This window comes from Artemia franciscana, chromosome 16 (genome assembly GCF_032884065.1).
Source record: "Artemia franciscana chromosome 16, ASM3288406v1, whole genome shotgun sequence".
NCBI classification, from domain to species: domain Eukaryota; kingdom Metazoa; phylum Arthropoda; class Branchiopoda; order Anostraca; family Artemiidae; genus Artemia; species Artemia franciscana.
Genome location: NC_088878.1, coordinates 15,313,972 through 15,334,691, shown reverse-complemented (window position 1 = coordinate 15,334,691; position 20,720 = coordinate 15,313,972). Strand labels below are relative to the sequence as shown.

At 32.7% G+C, this 20,720-nt stretch overlaps 1 protein-coding gene and 1 long non-coding RNA gene across 10 annotated transcripts in view; one reads left to right on the top strand and one right to left on the bottom strand.

Annotated features, from left to right (window-relative positions):
* Window positions 1–9,736, top strand: part of LOC136037119 (uncharacterized) — a 38,688-nt gene extending 28,952 nt beyond the window's left edge. The window contains exon 3 of the long non-coding RNA XR_010619870.1: window positions 8,341–9,736. This is a non-coding gene — a long non-coding RNA (uncharacterized LOC136037119). The remainder of the gene's footprint in view (window positions 1–8,340) is intronic.
* Window positions 9,737–10,012: 276 nt separating this feature from the next.
* Window positions 10,013–20,720, bottom strand: part of LOC136037117 (disks large 1 tumor suppressor protein-like) — a 328,881-nt gene continuing 318,173 nt past the window's right edge. For all 9 annotated transcript variants that reach the window (XM_065719595.1, XM_065719596.1, XM_065719588.1 and 6 more), the window contains one exon: window positions 10,013–15,709. In XM_065719595.1, coding sequence (XP_065575667.1) covers window positions 15,603–15,709 — 107 coding nt within the window. In that variant the 3' untranslated portion in view covers window positions 10,013–15,602. The remainder of the gene's footprint in view (window positions 15,710–20,720) is intronic.

The following is a 20,720-nucleotide window of genomic DNA, read 5'->3' as shown; positions in this document are numbered from 1 at the left end:
ACACTGAAGAAATACTTTTTAAAAATTTTAATATTAAAATAAATGACAATGATAAAAAGTTCCCTTTCCTATATTGGACTGTAAAATTTCATAAGAATCCCCTAAACCACGGTTTATTGCTGGAGCAGCTAAATGTCCAACCCGCATTGCTGCTACTGACCTCTCTTTAATTTTAAAGGAAATTGTAAATAAACTTAAAACCTATTGTTCTGGTATTAAAAAATTTTCGAAAAATAGATACTTATAATGAAAAAAGCTATATGGACAAATTGCTTTAATACTACAGTTAACTTGAGATGTTACAGCTTGGATATGATTTTTGAGTTATTAGAATTTGTTTTATACAATACTTATATAAGATTTGGTGGTGATTTGTACAAGCAAATTGTGGGAATTCCCATGGGGGGAATGCCAGCCCATTTATAGCTGACTTGTTTTTAAGTCAACTAGAATATAAATATATGATGGATAAGAATGATCCAATTAATTTAAAACATGTTATGTCAAATAATAAAAGATATTTAGATGATATTTTGGTCTTAAATTGTAAGGATTTCATTGATATTTCTAAAAATATATATCCATCAGAGCTTAGTCTTGAACCTAGTCATGGCGCTGGTCATGAAGATCATTTCTTAGATTTAAATATTAATATTTGTGATAATAATAAATTAAGTTTTAAAATGTATAATAAAACGGATGATTTTGATTTTGAAGTGATTAGTTTCCCATTCCCTGAAAGTAATATACACTCAAATATCACATATTCAGCGTTTTTCTCACAGTTACTTCGTTATGCAAGGATTTGTAGTAATTATATTGATTTTAAAAATAGATGTAAAATCTTAAGCCAAAAATTGACATCAAGAGGTTTTTCTGCAAATAAATTAACTTGGCAATTTAAAAAATTTAGTTTTCATTATAACGAACTTTTAAATAAATTTCAAAAGAATTATCTAGAAATACTCAAAGAAATTTTCAACTAATTTCGGAGGTTCGAGAATTGTTGTTGCAGCGCCATTTATTTTGAATTGTGTTTCTAATTGAGGGGATTTTTTTTTCCGCTCAATTAGAGCGCTGAGAGAGATGAGAATTTAATTGAAAAGACTGAAGAAATACTTTTTAAAAATTTTAATATTAAAAAAAATGACAATGATAAAAAGTTCCCTTTCCTATATTGGACTGTAAAATTTCATAAGAATCCCCCTAAACCACGGTTTATTGCTGGAGCAGCTAAGTGTCCAACCCGCATTGCTGCTACTGACCTCTCTTTAATTTTAAAGGAAATTGTAAATAAACTTAAAACCTATTGTTCTGGTATTAAACAATTTTCGAATTTTAATCCATATTGGAGTGTTAATAATTCACTGCAGGTGATAGATTCTTTAACAATGGTTTCAGCTAAAAGAATCGAGTCTTTCGATTTTGCGACAATGTATACTAATTTATCACTTAATGTAGTGTTTGATAATTTAAAAACTGTTATCAAGAAATCTTTCCTCTTATCTAGTAAAAGGTTCTTAAAAATAGACACTTATAATAAAAAAGCTATATGGACAAATTGCTTTAATACTACAGTTAACTTGAGATGTTACAGCTTGGATATGATTTTTGAGTTATTAGAATTTGTTTTATACAATACTTATATAAGATTTGGTGGTGATTTGTACAAGCAAATTGTGGGAATTCCCATGGGGGGGAATGCCAGCCCATTTATAGCTGACTTGTTTTTAAGTCAACTAGAATATAAATATATGATGGATAAAAATAATCCAATTAATTTAAAACATGTTTTGTCATATAATAAAAGATATTTAGATGATATTTTGGTCTTAAATTGTAAGGATTTCATTGATATTTCTAAAAATATATATCCATCAGAGCTTATTCTTGAACCTAGTCATGGCGCTGGTCATGAAGATCATTTCTTAGATTTAAATATTAATATTTGTGATAATAATAAATTAAGTTTTGAAATGTATAATAAAACGGATGATTTTGATTTTGAAGTGATTAGTTTCCCATTCCCTGAAAGTAATATACACTCAAATATCACATATTCAGCTTTTTCATAATTTTTCATAAGAAATAAAATATATTCTAACTTAAAAAATAGTAACACTAAATCATTATTTTATAATGTGAAGATTAAACAAGCAATTGCTAATCTAAAGAATGAATTTGTAATTGTGCCAGTGGATAAAGCTAATAATAATTTTGCCATAATTTGTCAGAAGCTGTATTGTGATATCTTAAAAAGGGAGTTATGCACAACTAATGTTTACGAAAAGGTAAATATAGAGGATGAGAATTTAATTGAAAAGACTGAAGAAATACTTTTTAAAAATTTTAATATTAAAATAAATGACAATGATAAAAAGTTCCCTTTCCTATATTGGACTGTAAAATTTCATAAGAATCCCCCTAAATCACGGTTTATTGCTGGAGCAGCTAAATGTCCAACCCGCATTGCTGCTACTGACCTCTCTTTAATATTAAAGGAAATTGTAAATAAACTTAAAACCTATTGTTCTGGTATTAAACAATTTTCGAATTTTAATCCATATTGGAGTGTTAATAATTCACTGCAGGTGATAGATTCTTTAACAATGGTTTCAGCTAAAAGAATTGAGTCTTTCGATTTTGCGACAATGTATACTAATTTATCACTTAATGTAGTGTTTGATAATTTAAAAACTGTTATCAAGAAATCTTTCCTCTTATCTAGTAAAAGGTTCTTAAAAATAGACACTTATAATAAAAAAGCTATATGGACAAATTGCTTTAATACTACAGTTAACTTGAGATGTTACAGCTTGGATATGATTTTTGAGTTATTAGAATTTGTTTTATACAATACTTACATAAGATTTGGTGGTGATTTGTACAAGCAAATTGTGGGAATTCCCAAGGGGGGGAATGCCAGCCCATTTATAGCTGACTTGTTTTTAAGTCAACTAGAATATAAATATATGATGGATAAGAATAATCCAATTAATTTAAAACATGTTTTGTCAAATAATAAAAGATATTTAGATGATATTTTGGTCTTAAATTGTAAGGATTTCATTGATATTTCTAAAAATATATATCCATCAGAGGTTATTCTTGAACCTAGTCATGGCGCTGGTCATGAAGATCATTTCTTAGATTTAAATATTAATATTTGTGATAATAATAAATTAAGTTTTAAAATGTATAATAAAACGGATGATTTTGATTTTGAAGTGATTAGTTTCCCATTCCCTGAAAGTAATATACACTCAAATATCACATATTCAGCGTTTTTCTCACAGTTACTTCGTTATGCAAGGATTTGTAGTAATTATATTGATTTTAAAAATAGATGTAAAATCTTAAGCCAAAAATTGATATCAAGAGATTTTTCTGCAAATAAATTAACTTGGCAATTTAAAAAATTTAGTTTTCATTATAACGAACTTTTAAATGAATATCAAAAGAATTATCTAGAAATACTCAAAGAAATTTTCAACTAATTTCGGAGGTTCGAGAATTGTTGTTGCAGCGCCATTTATTTTGAATTGTGTTTCTAATTGAGCGGATTTTTTTTAAAAATTAGCCACATGGTAAAGATGAATTCTATAATTGTTTAGTTCATTCAGGTTTTTTGCAATGTGTTAATATTTGTGATTTGGTAAAATTTATTATATTTAGTTTACCTATTGTTGCAAAAAAGAGGGATATATTAACAGGATAACCTTGTTTTGGTGTTACTTGGTTGTTTTGCATTTGCTGTTTTTTTTTCTTTCATAGGCACGTATTTTGGGGGTGATACCTGACACGGGGATGCCATGGATATTCTGTGGTAGCCACAACACTTGGCGGGGTAGAGAATTTAAAGTGGCGAAACCCCATATAGGCCAGTGAATTCTCCTGATGAGCCCTGGTGTTGGGTTGTTGCCTCTGAATTATTTGTCTTTATTATTTTTTCTATTGTTTGGTAAATGACGATTTATACTTATTGACGACATGACTGCCTGTCCATGGATTATTCTTTATGGTTGATTGTGTATGGCTATGCTGTTTGACCTATGTGATTGTATGGATGAGTAGGGTTAAGGCCTCATTCAAGTGCTGGTCGATATTAATCACTAATTTAGGAAAACAGTCTTCCTTTTCTCCTTCTGTCTCTCTCTCTCTCTTTTTTTTTTGTGTGTGTGTTTGTGCTGTTGCATTGGTGATTTCTCTTTTCATGATATATATTTACTATGTTTGTAAATGAGCAATAATTGTTTATGTGTATATTTATTTTTCTCAAAAATGGCTCCTTATTTTTTGGGGAAAAATTGGTATCTTAGGATATTCTTGCATAAAAAACCATATACTTTGGTCAGAAGTCTGAGAAAATTCGTTTTTGCAAATGATTTGCAAAGAGTTTTTTTGCAAATGACGTCATGTACTATGTTAGTTCATCATATAAGCATTTCTTACGACATCATATAAACATTTCCTTATGTAATGTCACGCATAACATAAATAAGATTGTTGAGTTTCTAACGATCAGTTTTTTATATATTGCAATTCTGTTGGAAGGCCCAAAAACGAAAATTTTCAGCTGCAGTTACTGTAAATGATAATTCTTTGGAACCAATACTTGAACTATCAAACGTGATAAGACAACACCAATTCGGGCAGCTAAAGCAAAGGCCATTGCTAAATTGTCTGAAGTAATCAAAATCCAAAAACATGTCAAGAATGAAAATGAAGAGCAAAAACACGGTCGGTTGAAGATCTGCTGAAACGACAATTAGAGCGTTTCAAAAATGAAAATGATGAGCAAAGACACACGCGGTTAGAAGACTTAAGACACAGAGCATGGGAGCGAGTCAAAAATGAAAATGAAGAGCATAGGCACTCGCGGTTAGAAGACGTACGACACCGAATATGTGAACAAGTCAAAAATGAAAATGAAGACCAACCTGGACAACGAGAATCATAATGTGTCAAATTGAAATTGATAGCGATGATGATCGGGTTTAGGAATTTGACATGGATAAGGTCATCAATGTTTACCTTACCCTTTAAAAAAAAAAACAATTCGGTGATATGTATTTCATACTGACGAAAGACGAGCCGAGGCAAAAGAAGAAGTTTTTGTTACACCACCTGAACAATTAAAAGAAACAAAGATTCTGTGATATGTCTTCCATAATGACAAAAGACAAGCCGAGACAAAAGTTACAGGTCAAATAAAAAAAAAACTTAATTTTACGAAAGTCATGACTTACAAGGTCCATTTGGACGTCATGACATCAAGAAACGGCTCTAATTGTCCGTGTTTAGAAGACAAGTGATAATGAGAATCCATTTATAGAAGCCTATCGTGTGCTGAGTGCCGGCCTCCCGATACTATGTATTACTGTCTTTATGAATGAGTAATAATTGTATATGTATGTATGTATTTTTTCTCAAAAACGGCTCCATATTTTTTTGCGAAAATGGCATCTTGGGATATTCTGACCTAAAAAAGATCTAGATGGGTCAGAAGTTTCATTCAAAATAAATTATTTAGATTTGGGTGGTGTGAGCGTCGGATCCTCGATGTATATTTTTTTTTATTATTATTTTTTTTTAAGTAGGTGGTGCGGAGACCGGTTGTACTCGGGTGAGGATTGGTGAGTAGACTCTAAATATATTTTAAGTGTGAATGTATTTAATAGTTATTTATGTTTTGTTTTGTTGTTTTTTCCCAAATAACGGGCCATTGAGCCCTTTGGGATATTTTTGTTTATAAATGGATGGATATTGATAATAAAAGGAACTTGAACTTGAACAAATAGAGATTACTCAGATTAAAGAAATGAAACCAAAAAACAAACAGAAATTAAAATAAATAATCTCATGGAATGAGAAGAAAATAAGTACTGCTATGGATGAGTAGATGGATCCTTAATCGAACAGATTTGAATGAATAAATGCATTAAACTTGAAAGAAAAGAAATTACCATAAATAAGAGTAGGAATACCGCCATGCTACCGTCCCCTAAACCCTCTAAAAACCACGTGGTCTTTATGCTTTTAAACGATATATTTTAAACAGTTTATAACTTATTATTATAACATTTTTATCATTATAACTTTTATAACAAAACTTGTAGGAATTAATACTATTGTATTTAAAAATTAATCTAGTTTTATTTATCTGATATGCAGCACATTTTCGTACTCTGCTTTTAAGCAGCTTCCGAATATAGAAAAAATGATATTTTAAATATTATTTCAAACATAGAAAAAAAAAGTTTTTAAATGTAAAACATAAATTTAGATCTTAATTCAGTAATATTCATTTCCAAAAATATTACTGTTCATTTAAAAAGTTTTATTTAAGGGACCATTTTTATAAGTGTTTGAATGAAATAGAATCACAAGGAAAGGTGTCGACCAAAAAAATTATCTTCTTAAAATATTAAATGAAATTGAAAGTCACATGCGTAATTTTCAAGAAATGTTATTTCCTTCCTGAAATCTTGATTATTATTGTAATTTTCATTTTGTTTATTAATGTTTTAATAAATGAAACCATTATCTTCGAAAAAAGTGCAAATAACTCTCAAGTTTTTGGACGATTTGAGAGGGGGTAGGAGGTATCCTCAATCTTAATTCGGATTTTTTTTTGTTCCTTCACAAAAGATACTAGTTTCTGATCAAGTAAGTCATTTCCCGATCTTCTAGGATCACTGTCTCGATACGATTACCTTTGGGGAAAACTATAAAACGCCCGTCTGGGATCTTTCTTCTAGCAATAAAAGTGTAAAATACCACAGTTTGTACATAAGGAGCTTGAAACTTCTATAGCTGAATTTTTTGATATGTTGAAAGATCATCAAAATTCCTTTTGTATAGAAAGGGATGGCTTTTCAATTAAGCCCTCGTTTTTAGATGCGGGTTTTTTCATTGGGTGATAAAAAGAATATTTGTAATACAACTTTTTGTTTTCCCTAAAGAACCAAACTTACCGTCTATACATGGGGTAAAATTTTGGAAGGATGTCAAAGTCATATCGCTGGGGTCACCATTTACAATATTAGGAGTGGGGGCCATACCAAACCCCCACCCCTATTTTTTTCCCTTTCTTGGCAAAACTTGTTTGAAAGCTTCGTTTAACTAAGGTGATTAATTCGATGCTTCATGAAACTGAGAACTTGGTGGATAATTACGGATTTGCTATTCTGAAGAATGGACAGCGAGTCATTGTTAAGGGGAAGGGGGAGATGGCTCAAAGAGTGCATCTTAGTCTCCAAATTCTGTCAAAGAAAGGAACACAAACTAATTTGGTCCACTTTTGGGGAAAATCATAGTTTTCTGACACTAAATTTCAGAAAAACTTACTTTCTTTTGAAAGCAATAATTTTTTTTAAAATAATTTTCTTCTATTTTCATCTCGAAGCTAAGGGCTATTTCCATAACTAAGTGCCCTTTTCCAGGGTGCTGAAACATCGCTGGTGAAGGACACTTCGCGATTGCACCTAAATGATCAGGAGAGGTTCTTCGACCCTATGTGTCCGCTTTAGTTACTACAAATATACATACTAAAAATTCTACAGACCAGCCAACTCTTTGTTTTGATTCATTCAATAATCTAGGTAAAGGCTGGGGGGGGGCTTGCCTTCTTGATTTGTGCCACCAATTGTTCATGAATGATTGCGATTAAAACATATACAACATGTTTATGCTAGAGTAAGACAGCGGCTGCCATCCAGTAATTTTTGGCAACTTAAAAGGCCACTAGAGCTTCTGATTTTCGATTAAATAAGCCCTCTCTCGATCTTATAGGATAACTAGTTTTTATATGATCATCCCTCGGGAAAACAAATCAATAAACATGCTTCCATGATCTTTTTCAGGCAAAAAATACAAAATTTCACATTTTTGCATATTGGAGCTTGAACCCTCTATAACAGGACTCTTATATACTGAATCTAATGGTTTGATTTTTAATAGGATCACTTGGTGTTCGGGAGGGATGTGTCCGTCCTTATTGAAAAACTGATCAAATTTTTTCTGGTTCGTTACTTCTTATTTGTCAAACATTTGAAAAAAATCTTAATTTTAAACAATTATTTACTTTAAGTCTCCAAACATGCCAAGATAATTATGTAAATGTCCTTTTGTGCCACTCCAATGTTTTTTTTTTTCTACTTTTTTGTTATAATTTTACGTTCGAGAGAAAAAGTCAACTATTTACGTATTTAATGCCTAAGTTGAGATTTACTTGGTTCTCTCCATCTAGTGTCGGTTTTAACTTTTAGTGTTGCTCCTTTTTCTCTCTCTTTACAAGTCTTTTATCTCCAATCGGTTGATGTTCTTTTTCTTTTCTAGGTGAGTAATTTAAGTTGAGTTGAGCAGTAATTCGAACATTCTGTGGAAGTCTACATCCTGTAGCCGTCTTTCTGTGTAATAACGTTTGGTTTTACATAAAAAGTCGTTGCAACAGAACTGGCTTCTCGTCATCGTAAAATTTAAATAAAAATCAAGTATTTTTAACATTAAATTTATTAAACTCCCTGTAAAATTTTCATTTTTTTTTCTCCTCTTTTATATTTTACGAAAAGAAGAACCCTTAACATTTTTGAAATAAAGTTCTATTTTTGTTCAAGCCTCATTTAACGAATTTACTGCTCAATCAAGCTCTTCACTTGCCTGGCCGCTGCTCCTCTGCCAAGGAATCGCTCTGCCAAGGCATTTTTGAAATAAAGTTCTATTTTTGTTCAACCTTCATTTAACGAATTTACTGCTCGATCAAGCTCTTCACTTGCCTGGCCGCTGCTCCTCTGCCAAGGAATCGCTTCCTGAGTCAACAGCTAATTCTTTTTTTTCTGCTAACAAAATTGAAATGATTGATAAAATATTCTTTTTTGTATTCTTGCAAACTACTTGCTTTTCTTAGGCTTGAAAGACCATCTTAGGCTGGGATAGACCATCTTGCTTGTTGATGAATCCCAGGAAGAACTGATTCTCTGTACACATTGATTTATACTATTGAAATAGGAGAATAATAACTATTAATAAGCTAATATAATCCATTCTTTCAAATATTTTTAGCAATATATTGCGAAAGCGAAGCTCTAACCTTAAAAATATCTCTTGTCTTGATTAAAGAGCTAATGACACTAATTATTTGTGGTAGTTAAATGGAATTGCTACAAATCACAGTAATGGCCTTTTTCCGCTTCTATTTGTGTGTGATTTCTTATTTCAATTTAATCAGTTTGTTTAAGTTTGATAACTTAGAAGATTAGATTATATACTCGTTGGGATGTCTCAAATTTCGTTTTTGCAAAATAAAAAATGCATCTTTTTACCCCTACTATTGCTTTAAATGACGTAGTGTGAGCATATACAGTACATTTATGTTGACCATATTTTGGTTGAAGAACAAATTTCCCAGCACGAAAAATCTATGCTTGGCTTTGAAAGTTTTGGTTATAATTTTTCGAAACGCTCATTTGTCTAACCCACCACTGTCGGCGATAATAGTAACATATCAACGAATGATGGCTTCACAATGGGCGAGAAATTGTTGCTGATCCTAGAAAAAAAGCAAATAATCCAAGCCGCAATCCAATCCAAGCCATCACCACATGTCTTTAAATTCAAATATCTTGCGTACGCTTTTCTTTGCCATAGACCACAGGATCAGAACAAAAAAAATACCAGATGGTTCGTAGTCTGTCGCTGTGCCGAAAATTTTACTTTAGTTTGGTCGAAAAATTCGATAAACCATCTTTGGTGTTTATTTTATTGATGTGACGTTATGAGTTGTTCTAAATCGTCTTAGATTATGCTACAATTAGGCTATCATAAGGAGGATTATGCTTGGATGCTTTTGGTTCCTAATTATGCTACATTCCGCATAATTATGCTACATCTGGCAACACTGGTGGAGGGTTTGGAGGGTAACACAACATTAGAAGATTGTATATTTTCTAGTGTTAAAACGACATACTTAAATTGATTTTGATACGACCATACCATAAATGAAAACACCACATCACAACATAAAGTAACTTTAATCACCTATTGATTTTAACAACAGCAATATCTACATAAAGAAATAATTCCATTGGTACTTTGTAGAATTTCACAAGAGGTTAACAACAAATCAATACAAAACTTATTTAAAAGACATTACAGATAAAACTGAACACCAACAGCTTAAAATGGTGCAACAATACTGACTTTTAGCTAAGTTTTATCGAAGCTGAAGGTAATCGATGCCACATGCTTCCAAAATGAGGATGAAAATACGTGGGTGGATAAAAACTGGGACAAATAACGAGGGTAAATAAAAACAGAGAGGTTAACCCCATTCCCAACCACCAACAGTTCCCTCTTTAACAAAGGTTCAAAAACTAGGTTATGGCTAGTTGTTACTTTCATTGTATTTATTTTGCTGGTGCGATAAGCATTTATGCGCTACCCAGTATAAAATAATTTCAGTTTTGTTTCCCCGAAATTATTAAAAACTAAAATGTACGACCAGAGCTGTACCTGTAACTTTGGTTTGAGATGGAGATTCAACTACGGAAAAGCTCTTATCCATAACATGACAAAAAGTCTGTATTTAATGTAATTTTTTGCTCAGCGGGGGGGGGGGGGGGGTAAAATCAGAACCGTACATCCTAAACACATTTTTGCATACACATAAACCATATTCACAGAGGAGTATATTTTAGTGCTAATTAATAAATAAAATTCAGCCAAATTTGTTAATAGTTGCGTATCTTTTCTCTTTAATATTTCTGATGCGGCTTTTGAACCTCGACAAGATGTAGAAAAGGGTTATGAATATTAAGTAAGGGACAAACCGAATAATTTACAATGTACATTCATATCATGAATAGCCACTAATCCTAAAAACTCTTTTCTATTAACTAATCCAAAGGATTAAAAATACAAAGATCAAAAAAATATTATTTTGTCTGTGAACAACTGTCAGGATAGGGGTGGGGGATATTTTCTAAACAGTGGGCAAAAGGATTCTGACAACAAAGAGTGTCAATTTGGGCAAAAAAAATGCACTTTCAGGGCAATAACCCCCCTCCTCCTCCCCAAACCCAAATCCAGTCCCCCACCAAACATTAGTCCCATAAGGGATTATGCTGTATCTTTTATTCAGTGTGAAGGGCTTCGTCGTCCTTACCCAGATACTCTATATCGGGGTAGTCGCCAGCAAACCAATTGCATTAGTAGGCTGAAAATGTCGACTCTATAGGAGACGAGAGAAACGATGTTTGAACGACATGGTGTGAAAGAAAGGTAAGCACAAGGAGAATTAATATGTTTCTCTTACTCCCTCTAACCTTTTCTTGTATCGTCTTTTACTTTTTTTTTTGTTATGAAAAAATTAACAAGTAAGGCGAGCAATTATTAAGAAAACAAAATCCAGAAGATTGTTGTCATTGATATAGAGATTATACTGGAAAAGATGGCGGTTCTCAATGAACATCATACAAAATCTTCAAATCTTTTGCAGAGAAACTATTTGGTACACCTTTAGTAAAAAAAAAACGTAAATTTTTCACGTCGTAAAATTTGAGACTGTTAGAATACTGCAAAGAAGAAATTATATTTCAAGTTTAGCAGAAAGTTGGCACTGAAATTTGCAGCTGAGAATTGTCACATGGCAGAGGTTGATTCCTCGCAGGGCATTGGTGCACTTCCTCAATTGTCACCATTGGAAACATCTTTGAGAGCGAGCAACCAATTTTTTTTCATTAGTGCTTTTATGCAGACGGAAATAGACGGAGAATTTATACTAATACAGAATATTCGCAATGGAAATTCGTTTTCCATAGTTGATTTTTTAATGAACTCCCAAAGAAATATTGTTGTTGATTAAGGTTATCAAAATTTTTTAAAGAGTGGGGGGGGGGGGCTTATTGACTTATATTAGGGGGGTTTTTGTATCATCCCCATTCCCGCTATGTTTTGGAATGGTTATTTCAAAAGATAAATACAATGTACTCTCGAATATCCACGACCCTCCAAGTAATTGAATTATTTTGAAAAATACGAACTATGTATATGTCCAGTAACAATAGAATGGGCTATACGGCCTAATACAGTTACGATAAACCAATTCCAAGATTTGTACAGGAAATTCAAATGTAAAAGAAAGTAAAGTAATAGCATTAGTGATAATGCCATAGGTAAAACATGTAGAAGTTTTGTTGTGCTAATTCATAACTTTTCTGTCCTATTTCAGATTTTTTACAGAATTCCACTTAATTCCGGGGATAATGGACAGTTCTCAGTATTAAACCTTTTCTGAACTTTTGAAAAAAATAGTAATTATTAGATGTTTGATTCTACCTTGGGGAGAACAAAAAGAAAAAAGTTTGCAAAACTAGGAGGTGGGGGGTACACACGAGTTCAAGTGGGTCAGATGTGGGCACAGGAGCATTTTGTAATTTAGAGGGAGACGTTAGTTGAACCAAATTTACTTTCAAATAAACTTTTAAGATTGAAGAGTTTAAATAATAAATAAATCTTCAAAAAATTAACTTAGTTTAAAATATTTAAGATTAGCTTAATTGGAACAAATGGAAAACAAAAGCCAAGGGAAAAAGTAATTTCAGCAAAATACCTGAAAAGCCGACACTAAAATTAGCTTTTGAAAACAGCTGCTTTAAACTGGAAAACTAAAGGTAAACAATCAGGTTCTCATCTTGGAAATAACTAACAAAGACTGTTTAGTATCAGTCATCCTCTCTTTCAAATGCTTTTCGTCCCTGATTTTTTTTGGTTGCCACATACGAGGGTCAGTGTTGCCATTTTCTAAAACATATTCCCCGCACCAGAGCGAACTCCGTATAATTGCGTGTTAGCTCTAGTGCGAATCATGACAGTTTCTAAGAGTTACAACTTAGGATTTTGCTATATTTACAGCTTCTAGACGATTCGGTGATTTAGCGTTAGCCTACTAAATTTAGCTTTTACCCTAGCTGTAACATTGCCAACTGCATAACATATTACTTTGCCAAATGACAAAATTTAGCTACATTCTAGGCCTATACGGCATATCACACACCTCACCGTTATCATTACCAACAATTACTTAAAAGATTAGCTCTTTAAGTCTATGAAAACTTGAATGAACAACATCAGCCAATAAGAACATCCCCCTGGAACCAGTGGCATTAACTTAAAAATATTTGAGGGGTGGGAGGGGAATTATTTTTCACAATCTAGAGGACAAATTTGTCTTTTTTTCCAATGAGAATACAAAATAAGCCATTTTCAATTAAAATATCCACCCCACCCTCCTCTCCAAATTATTTTTAGACTCTCGGGAGAGGAAAGAAAAATCTTGAGGGCAGATGGCTCCCTCCAATAGACATGACAAACTGAAACATAACACATACAGTCAGATAATTTCCATACTATTGAATTTTCAGAATACAAGATTGTGACAGAAGTCACAACCTGGAGGTGTAAAGGGAGACAGGGAGAGGGGTAAAGAAGTTATCAGTATATTTTCAAAATTGAAAAATAGTGTGTATAAACTTTAAAAACATACAACAAGATTGGCACATTAATAAAGGCCTGAAAATGGAGACATAACAAATCAAGAGATCTAATTTAACAGCAAAACTAAAAAGTAAAAGAAAAATCTCTAATTTTCTAAGGTTAAAGTCGATTCAAAGAGCAATCAATAAGAACAAAAAGAAATTAATATTCTTTCTTTCAGCAGCCAACTAAACTTAAATTAAAAGATTTTCAGAGAGACACCAAAAAATCCTGCCACTAAATGCTCTATTCTGCAGAAATCCAAAAGCCATTATGTAAAAAATTTTGTAAAACTTTCATTCACCTACTGTAACTGAGCAAGGTAGCATAGGAAAAAACGATCCATATTTTTCTATTAGGCTTTAAATTCATAAAATGGTTGTAAATGAATTATTTTCTCGTTTCTTACTAATTAAAATAGTAAAAGCTCCGAGCTTTAAATCACAAAATGGTTTTCCGCATCTCTAAAGACTTACACCAACACTTTTGCACTGTCAACCGGTCTTTAAAAAAAAACAATGAAAGAAAATAAAAAAAGAATGCGTTTCTATCATTCTATTTTCAAATAAAATCCATGCTGTATATCCTGTCGCCTTTAAAGTTACCGTAGCGAAGCCTTCGACGGAACCATGCCAAATTCTAAGTGCTCAAAATATTTTGAGTCTATCTAATGTTTACCATGAGAGAGGGACTAAGACAGCTTGATGTTCTAAGACTTTAAATCAAAGGAAGTTTTACTGAATAGCCCTCAAGGAGCTAAGAGAATAGCATTCCACTAAAAGAAAAGTTGGGATAGCATTAATAATGAGGAAATATAATTGGAAACCTTAGAAATTTGTTTAGGAATTTAAGAATCAATTAATCACAAAAAAACAGGTTCAGGTTTGAACCTTTATACATAGATCTAACGATGTCTTAAGAGTAGGTATTCATAGATGGCAACACATTTGTCAAACGTATCAACTAGTTCCAAAAGCTGCTGCACCTTTACTTTTAGCTGAATTAGGCGCAATAAACGGAAATTACTCACAGGGATTATTTTACGGAATTTCATTCAATGCTCTATTTTTAATGTTTTATCAGAACCCTTGAATCGCAACCTAAATGTTAAGACTTCAAAGCTGGGGTAATTCAGATTGTGATTAACTCATACAGTGTATTTCACTACTCTTTTTTCGACTGTGCATGGCATACACAATCAAAATAAAGTGTTGTCAAATTACGTATAAAAAATTGTCCAGTAATAAGTAAAAGTTCAAGCCTGCCGTAACGCAAATTAAAAAACACCATCTTATTTATTTTATTTAAGAATTGAAGTATTTAGTAGATATTTCTATTTAGATTACTTCATTCTTTTTTATCCTACTTAAACCGATATCTTCCACATTCATTATACGTTATTTATTTCTATCAGCCTGTCTACCCAATGAAAAAAAACATGATATATCCATTTTACTAAAAGAAAAGAAAATATAAAAAATAGTATATTGTCTACCTAATACTATACCCTAAAACCGGTTGGACTAATCGAGCGAGTTACCTTAGTGAGGGGAGTTTGGGTACAAATCTCAGTTTTACAAAAAATATCAGAATATGCCCTTTGAACTAGCACAGCAGATATAAAACCTACAGAAAGCCTACCCCTCAAATTAAAAGGGTAAAATAATGATTTGTAGCAGACAGTAATTTAAAAAGTATTTTTTAAAAATAGCACTGACTTTATTTCCAAAACACAGATTTAAAAAAGGCTAATTACCGTAACAAACAATTCTTTTTAAAATATTCACAATTGTATTTAGTCACACTTTTCTTGGAGAGGTAAAATTAATAAATAAGATACAATAATTCTACAATTAAAATCTACCATAGTCAAGTTCAAACAATTTATTCACAATTGCCGTCAATAATACGAACACTTGATCGCAATAAAAATCTCCGATATTTCGTTGTCATTCAAATGTCAATACTGTATCGTTAACTTATTCACTGAGATACTGTGCGGTAGGTAGTTTCTTTAAACTACAAATAATACCCAAAGATATTACTGGAAGAATGGGTGTTAGATCACTTTACACCTTCTCTTTTGCTGGTATCCAAATTTTCGGTCCTGATTGTTCGACGATAATATCTTTGACTTTTTTGTAAACTTCCTCTGGGGTATCTCCTTGAATAATTGCTGTAATAGAAATACTTGTAAAAAGTGGAGCAAATTATACAGTAATAAACCTGCACCCAGTCGACTACCCCTTCTCCCGCACTATGGAAATTATTGCACAACCAAAACTACCACAACACCTGAACTGCCTGTTCACCCAGACCTTCCTATCTTTGCGCTACCTACTGCCAGAACACGGAGTTCTTTTTCGTGTTTCTAATAAGACGCCGTTTTCGGTATTTTTTTTTTTTTAGGTTATTTGTAGGTATGTCATTGGTAACATCTACTTTCGGGTAGGTAAAAATTTACACAAGTCATAATTTTCAAAATTTCCAATTTAGAATGGTTAACTCTCACTGTTATATCTAGACTTCGCATTTGGCATTTTCACGCTTCTAAAGTGAAGTATGGGGGAGGGGAAACGTCCCGAAGAACATTTCCAAAGGAGGGGAGAGGAATATTTCCGGCATTATTTGAAAAGTGACATGAAATTTAAAAATAAGAAGTTTTTTCAACTGAAACTTAGAAGCAACATTTTAACTTGAACTAACAGAAATTATTCCGTACATGAGGGGGGCTGTCTCCTACCCAATCCCTCCCTCCTTACTCTAAAAATTTCAGCCCTTTAAGAAAGCTTCTCATTCTAATTCAACGGCTCTTTTGTTTCGGGGAGTGTTCTCAAAGTGTTTGACAAAAAGTCTAAATTACGCAAAGAGCGGGGAGTTGAAGAGGGGGCGTACTTATATACTGTTCGTTTCAAGATGAAAATTTGTTCGTTGAATATTTTTGGTTTGTTTTAAGTTTTAATGTTGCGCTCTTTACTTGTAACAGAAAACGCAGTGTTTTATTCATTGAATTTCAACAAAGCACTTGTTCCACTAAGGTAGCTTCTTTTTTCAAGTTGAGCTATCCCAATGTGGAAAAACTTTTCTGAGTATACGGTAAACGTGCTAAGTATGCCATCAAAGAGAATCTTGTTTCTTGTAAGCGTAATCAAAGGTAAAAACAATCGTTATTACGCCTAAAGGTCGTATCTGGCATTTTCAGAATCCTTTTTCAAATCCAAAGAACTATGTGCTAAAATGAAAGAGGGACTATATTATTATATAATTAGAGAGACTATGTTAATATTATAAAATTAACTTTAGGTAACAATTTTCCAATTCACGAATTTTTTGCACGATCATGATCTTGGAGTGATGAATATGTGTAATATTCTATCAATGAATACAATATTCTATTTTGCACTTACAGCCTTTCCACAATATGAGAATAAAACCTCCTCCTCACATCATTTCAACGCTTAATCCTTTAAAATAATTGGCTATGTCCGAAAACTCTAGAGAAAAACTGGGTATAGGAAATCCATTTGTTTAATTACATTTAAAATAATTATAGGTGTAAAACATAGCCCTAGATACCTCATTCGGTAGAGCGTGCGATTAAGATGACTCTTTATCGCAGAGTCGTGTTTTCAAGTCCCATACTGTACGCTCTATTTCGTCAGTAAATAAGTATTCTCTTTCCGTATATGAATATATCTAAATTTTATGATCCTTATACGAAAGGTTTATACGGAAGATTTTACGAAAGGTTTTATTGGGGGAATGTGGAAATTCTTTTCTTGGATCTTCAAAAAAGAGCGTACACTGCCAGTTTTTTCCGCTTTGTATGCCTGTTGTTCGGTAGTCTTTGCTGTTGGTATTAATACATTCATTTAAATGAAGGAGAGTTAAGGGGTAGATCCCCCTCCAAATACGTTATACTGTAAAGAAATAACTGAATCATCAAATGAGTTGCTTCACTCAAATAAAGCTTATAAATAGTTGGCAGTAAAATTCCTTTTAAATGAACTTCATACATGCTTAGAAACTGAATACACCGCCCCAGGGGCGTTTGTCCTCGGAAATGAAGGGTTTTGTAGGTTTTTGATAGCTCTAAGCTGATTGTGCATCTCAAAATTCTCAATCGTTAGTGTTTTGGCAGTGGATCCAACAAAATTGTTGTTTCCCTGTATAGGATGGCAAAAAAGACACCTTGATGTTCTAAAAATGCTTAAAGGGCTCTTAAAAGTGTGTAACAACTTCATTATTGTTCTAGTAAATCATTCAATTATTATGTTTTTTTTTGCCTTGGTTAAATTTTGTGAAACATTCTCTTATGCATAAACTATTTTCTAATGTATTACTTGTGTCTTTTTCGGACATATAAAAGAAAAGGGAATATAGTCATGAAACTAGAAATGTTTAATTTGGTTGAAACACCTGTTCTTATTGCTACCATAACAAGTTTTCCGTATGGTATATAGATCCTGAAGTTCTATATACCAGATATATGAACTAGTTTTTTTTATTTAATTTCTGAACGTTTTTATATTAATGCATGTTTGATTTTGGCTCTCCGCACATAAATTATTAAAATGAAATTTGCATATTAATTCTTTATTTGGCTAAATGGCTTTCTCTTAGTTTTGATCAGACGATTTTGAAAAATAAGGGGTGGGGAAGGAGCCCTGTTGCCCTCCAATTGTTCGGTTACTTAAAAAGGCAACTAGAACTTTTAATTTTTAACGAACGTTTTTATTAGTAAAAAATATACGTACCTTAAGAATAACTTACGTAACAAACTTTTATATTCTTATATTTTTTTATGTATATGAGGGGGTTTGTCCCCTCGTTAATACCTCGCTCTTTACACTAAATCTTAAGTTTTGTACCAATTATTTAAGAATAACCCCTGAATCAAAAAGGCCGTAGAATAAATAGTTTAAATTACTAAAAATACTTTAGCATAAAGAGCGAGGTATTTATCTTCTCCTAAATACATCGCTCTTTATGCTAAAGTGTTTTTAGAACCCCTCATATGCGTAATAATCTCTGTTCGTTTTAAGTTTTAATGCTACTCCTTACTTTCAATTGAAAAAACTTTTTCGTGTTTATTTTTTCATTGTTTTTTATTATAGTAATGCTAGAAAATCCCACACCTTTTTCATTGACTTTCTCTTCCCCCATGACATATTCCTCCAAGGAAAGATCCTCCCACATAGCCCCCTCCCCTCAACCCCACCCCCAAACCAAAAAAAATCCCACTGAAAACGTCTGTACCCTTCCCAATAACCGTTACCGTATATAAACACTGGTTAAAGTTTGTAATTTGCAGCCCCTCCCCCAGGGACTGTGGGGGAGTAAGTCATCCCCAAAGACATAGTTATTATGGTTTTCGACTATGCGGAACAAAACGGTTATCTCAAAATTTTGATCCGTTGACTTTGGGAAAAAAATGAGCGTGGGAGGGGGCCTAGGTCCCCTCCAATTTTCTTGGTCACTTAAAAAGGGCACTAGAACTTTTCCGTTAGAACATTTCTAGAAACTAGAACATTTCCGTTAGAATGATCCCTCTTGCGACATTCTAGGACCAATTGGTTGATACGATGACCCCTGGAAAAAACAAACAAAAAAAAACAACAACAAATAAACACGCACCCATGATCTGTCTTCTGGCAAAAAAATACGAAATTCAACATTTTTTTAGATAGGAGCTTGAAATTTTTGTTGTAGGGTTCTCTGATACGCTGAATGCGATGGTGTGATTTTAATGCGATGGTGTGATTTTCGGTAAGATTCTATGACTTTTAGGGGTGTTTCCCCCTATTTTCCAAAATGAGGCAAATTTTCTCAGGCTCGTAACTTTTAATGACAAAGACTAAATTCGATGAAACTTATATATTTAAAAATCAGCATAAAAATCCGATTCTTTTGATGTATCTTTCAGCATCAAAATTCCGTTTTTAAGAGTTTCGTTTACTATTGAGCCGGGTCGCTCCTTACTACAGTTCGTTACCACGAACTGTTTGATAACCCGGCGGATTTTAGATACCGCTGGAGCATAAACTCGGCATCTACTCAACCGCCTTACCCATCTATTCTGATTTTCCTACCAGTGTTTCAAACACTGCAAGGCTTGAGTTTTTAGGCCTCAAAAAAAAAAGAAAAAAAATAAGATAGGTCCAGGTATGAAGTAGAAAAAAAAGTTGCTTTGTTCAATGCTTACTTTAGAACGAATTTTATTTGATCAATCGAAGTACTGCTGAGTGAAAGGGTTTGAACTGCAGTTTCTGGGTAACGTTGAATGAATTGGTTAATTTTTTATAGTTCCGTGCTTGCCAGAAAACTTGGACTGAATTTTGTTTAGCCAATGGGTTTCTGCTGAGTGAAATTGTTTGAAGTAAAGTTATTCAGTGAAGTTGGGTTAAGTTGTTGTTTTTCTATAGTTCCGTGGTTGAAAGAGGATTTGGAAGGAATTTTGTTTAGCCAATGAGCATTGAAGAGTGAAGTTTTTGATTTCCAATAGTTCCATGCTTGTCACAGGAGTTGGACTAAATTTTGTTTAGGTAATGGCTACTGCTGAGTGAAATTGTTTGAAATTTGCAGTGAGGTTACTGCTGAGTGAAGTTATTGAACTTTTTTATAGTTCCATGCTTGCTGGAAGAATTGGATTTGGTTTTGTTTACACTAGGGACACTTCTAGGTGAGGTTGTATTAGATACATGACTCCCAACTTCATTTGTTGCAAGCCAATGAACAAGAATTAGGTATTCTGAAACGCAAAGGACAGTGGAGAGGAGAGTAATATCAGCAATTTCAAAATGGATCCAGTTCAAAAAATACTCGCACTGGAAGCAGTATTGATGTTCCCCCTCCGGTCAAAAAAGACAAAAAAAACAACAGAAAAATAGGAATGAAAGAAAAGAAGACTTAAATTAATCCTATTCCATTCCAACACTGACAATGAAATGGTCTTTATTTGTATGTTTTTCTACCTTTCTCTACCCACAACTGAAAATTAAAAAACAAAAAGTTTTTATTTTATTTTAGGGACAAAGATATTGAAACGGGGCGCAGTAAATGATTTTTGGAAGATGTATTTGATACACTTTTAGGTGCAGCGATATATTCAATAGATTTTATGAGATTAAGGTACTGAAGTAGGGGTGCAATAAAGTATTTCCTTTAAAAAATTTCAAATAATCAAT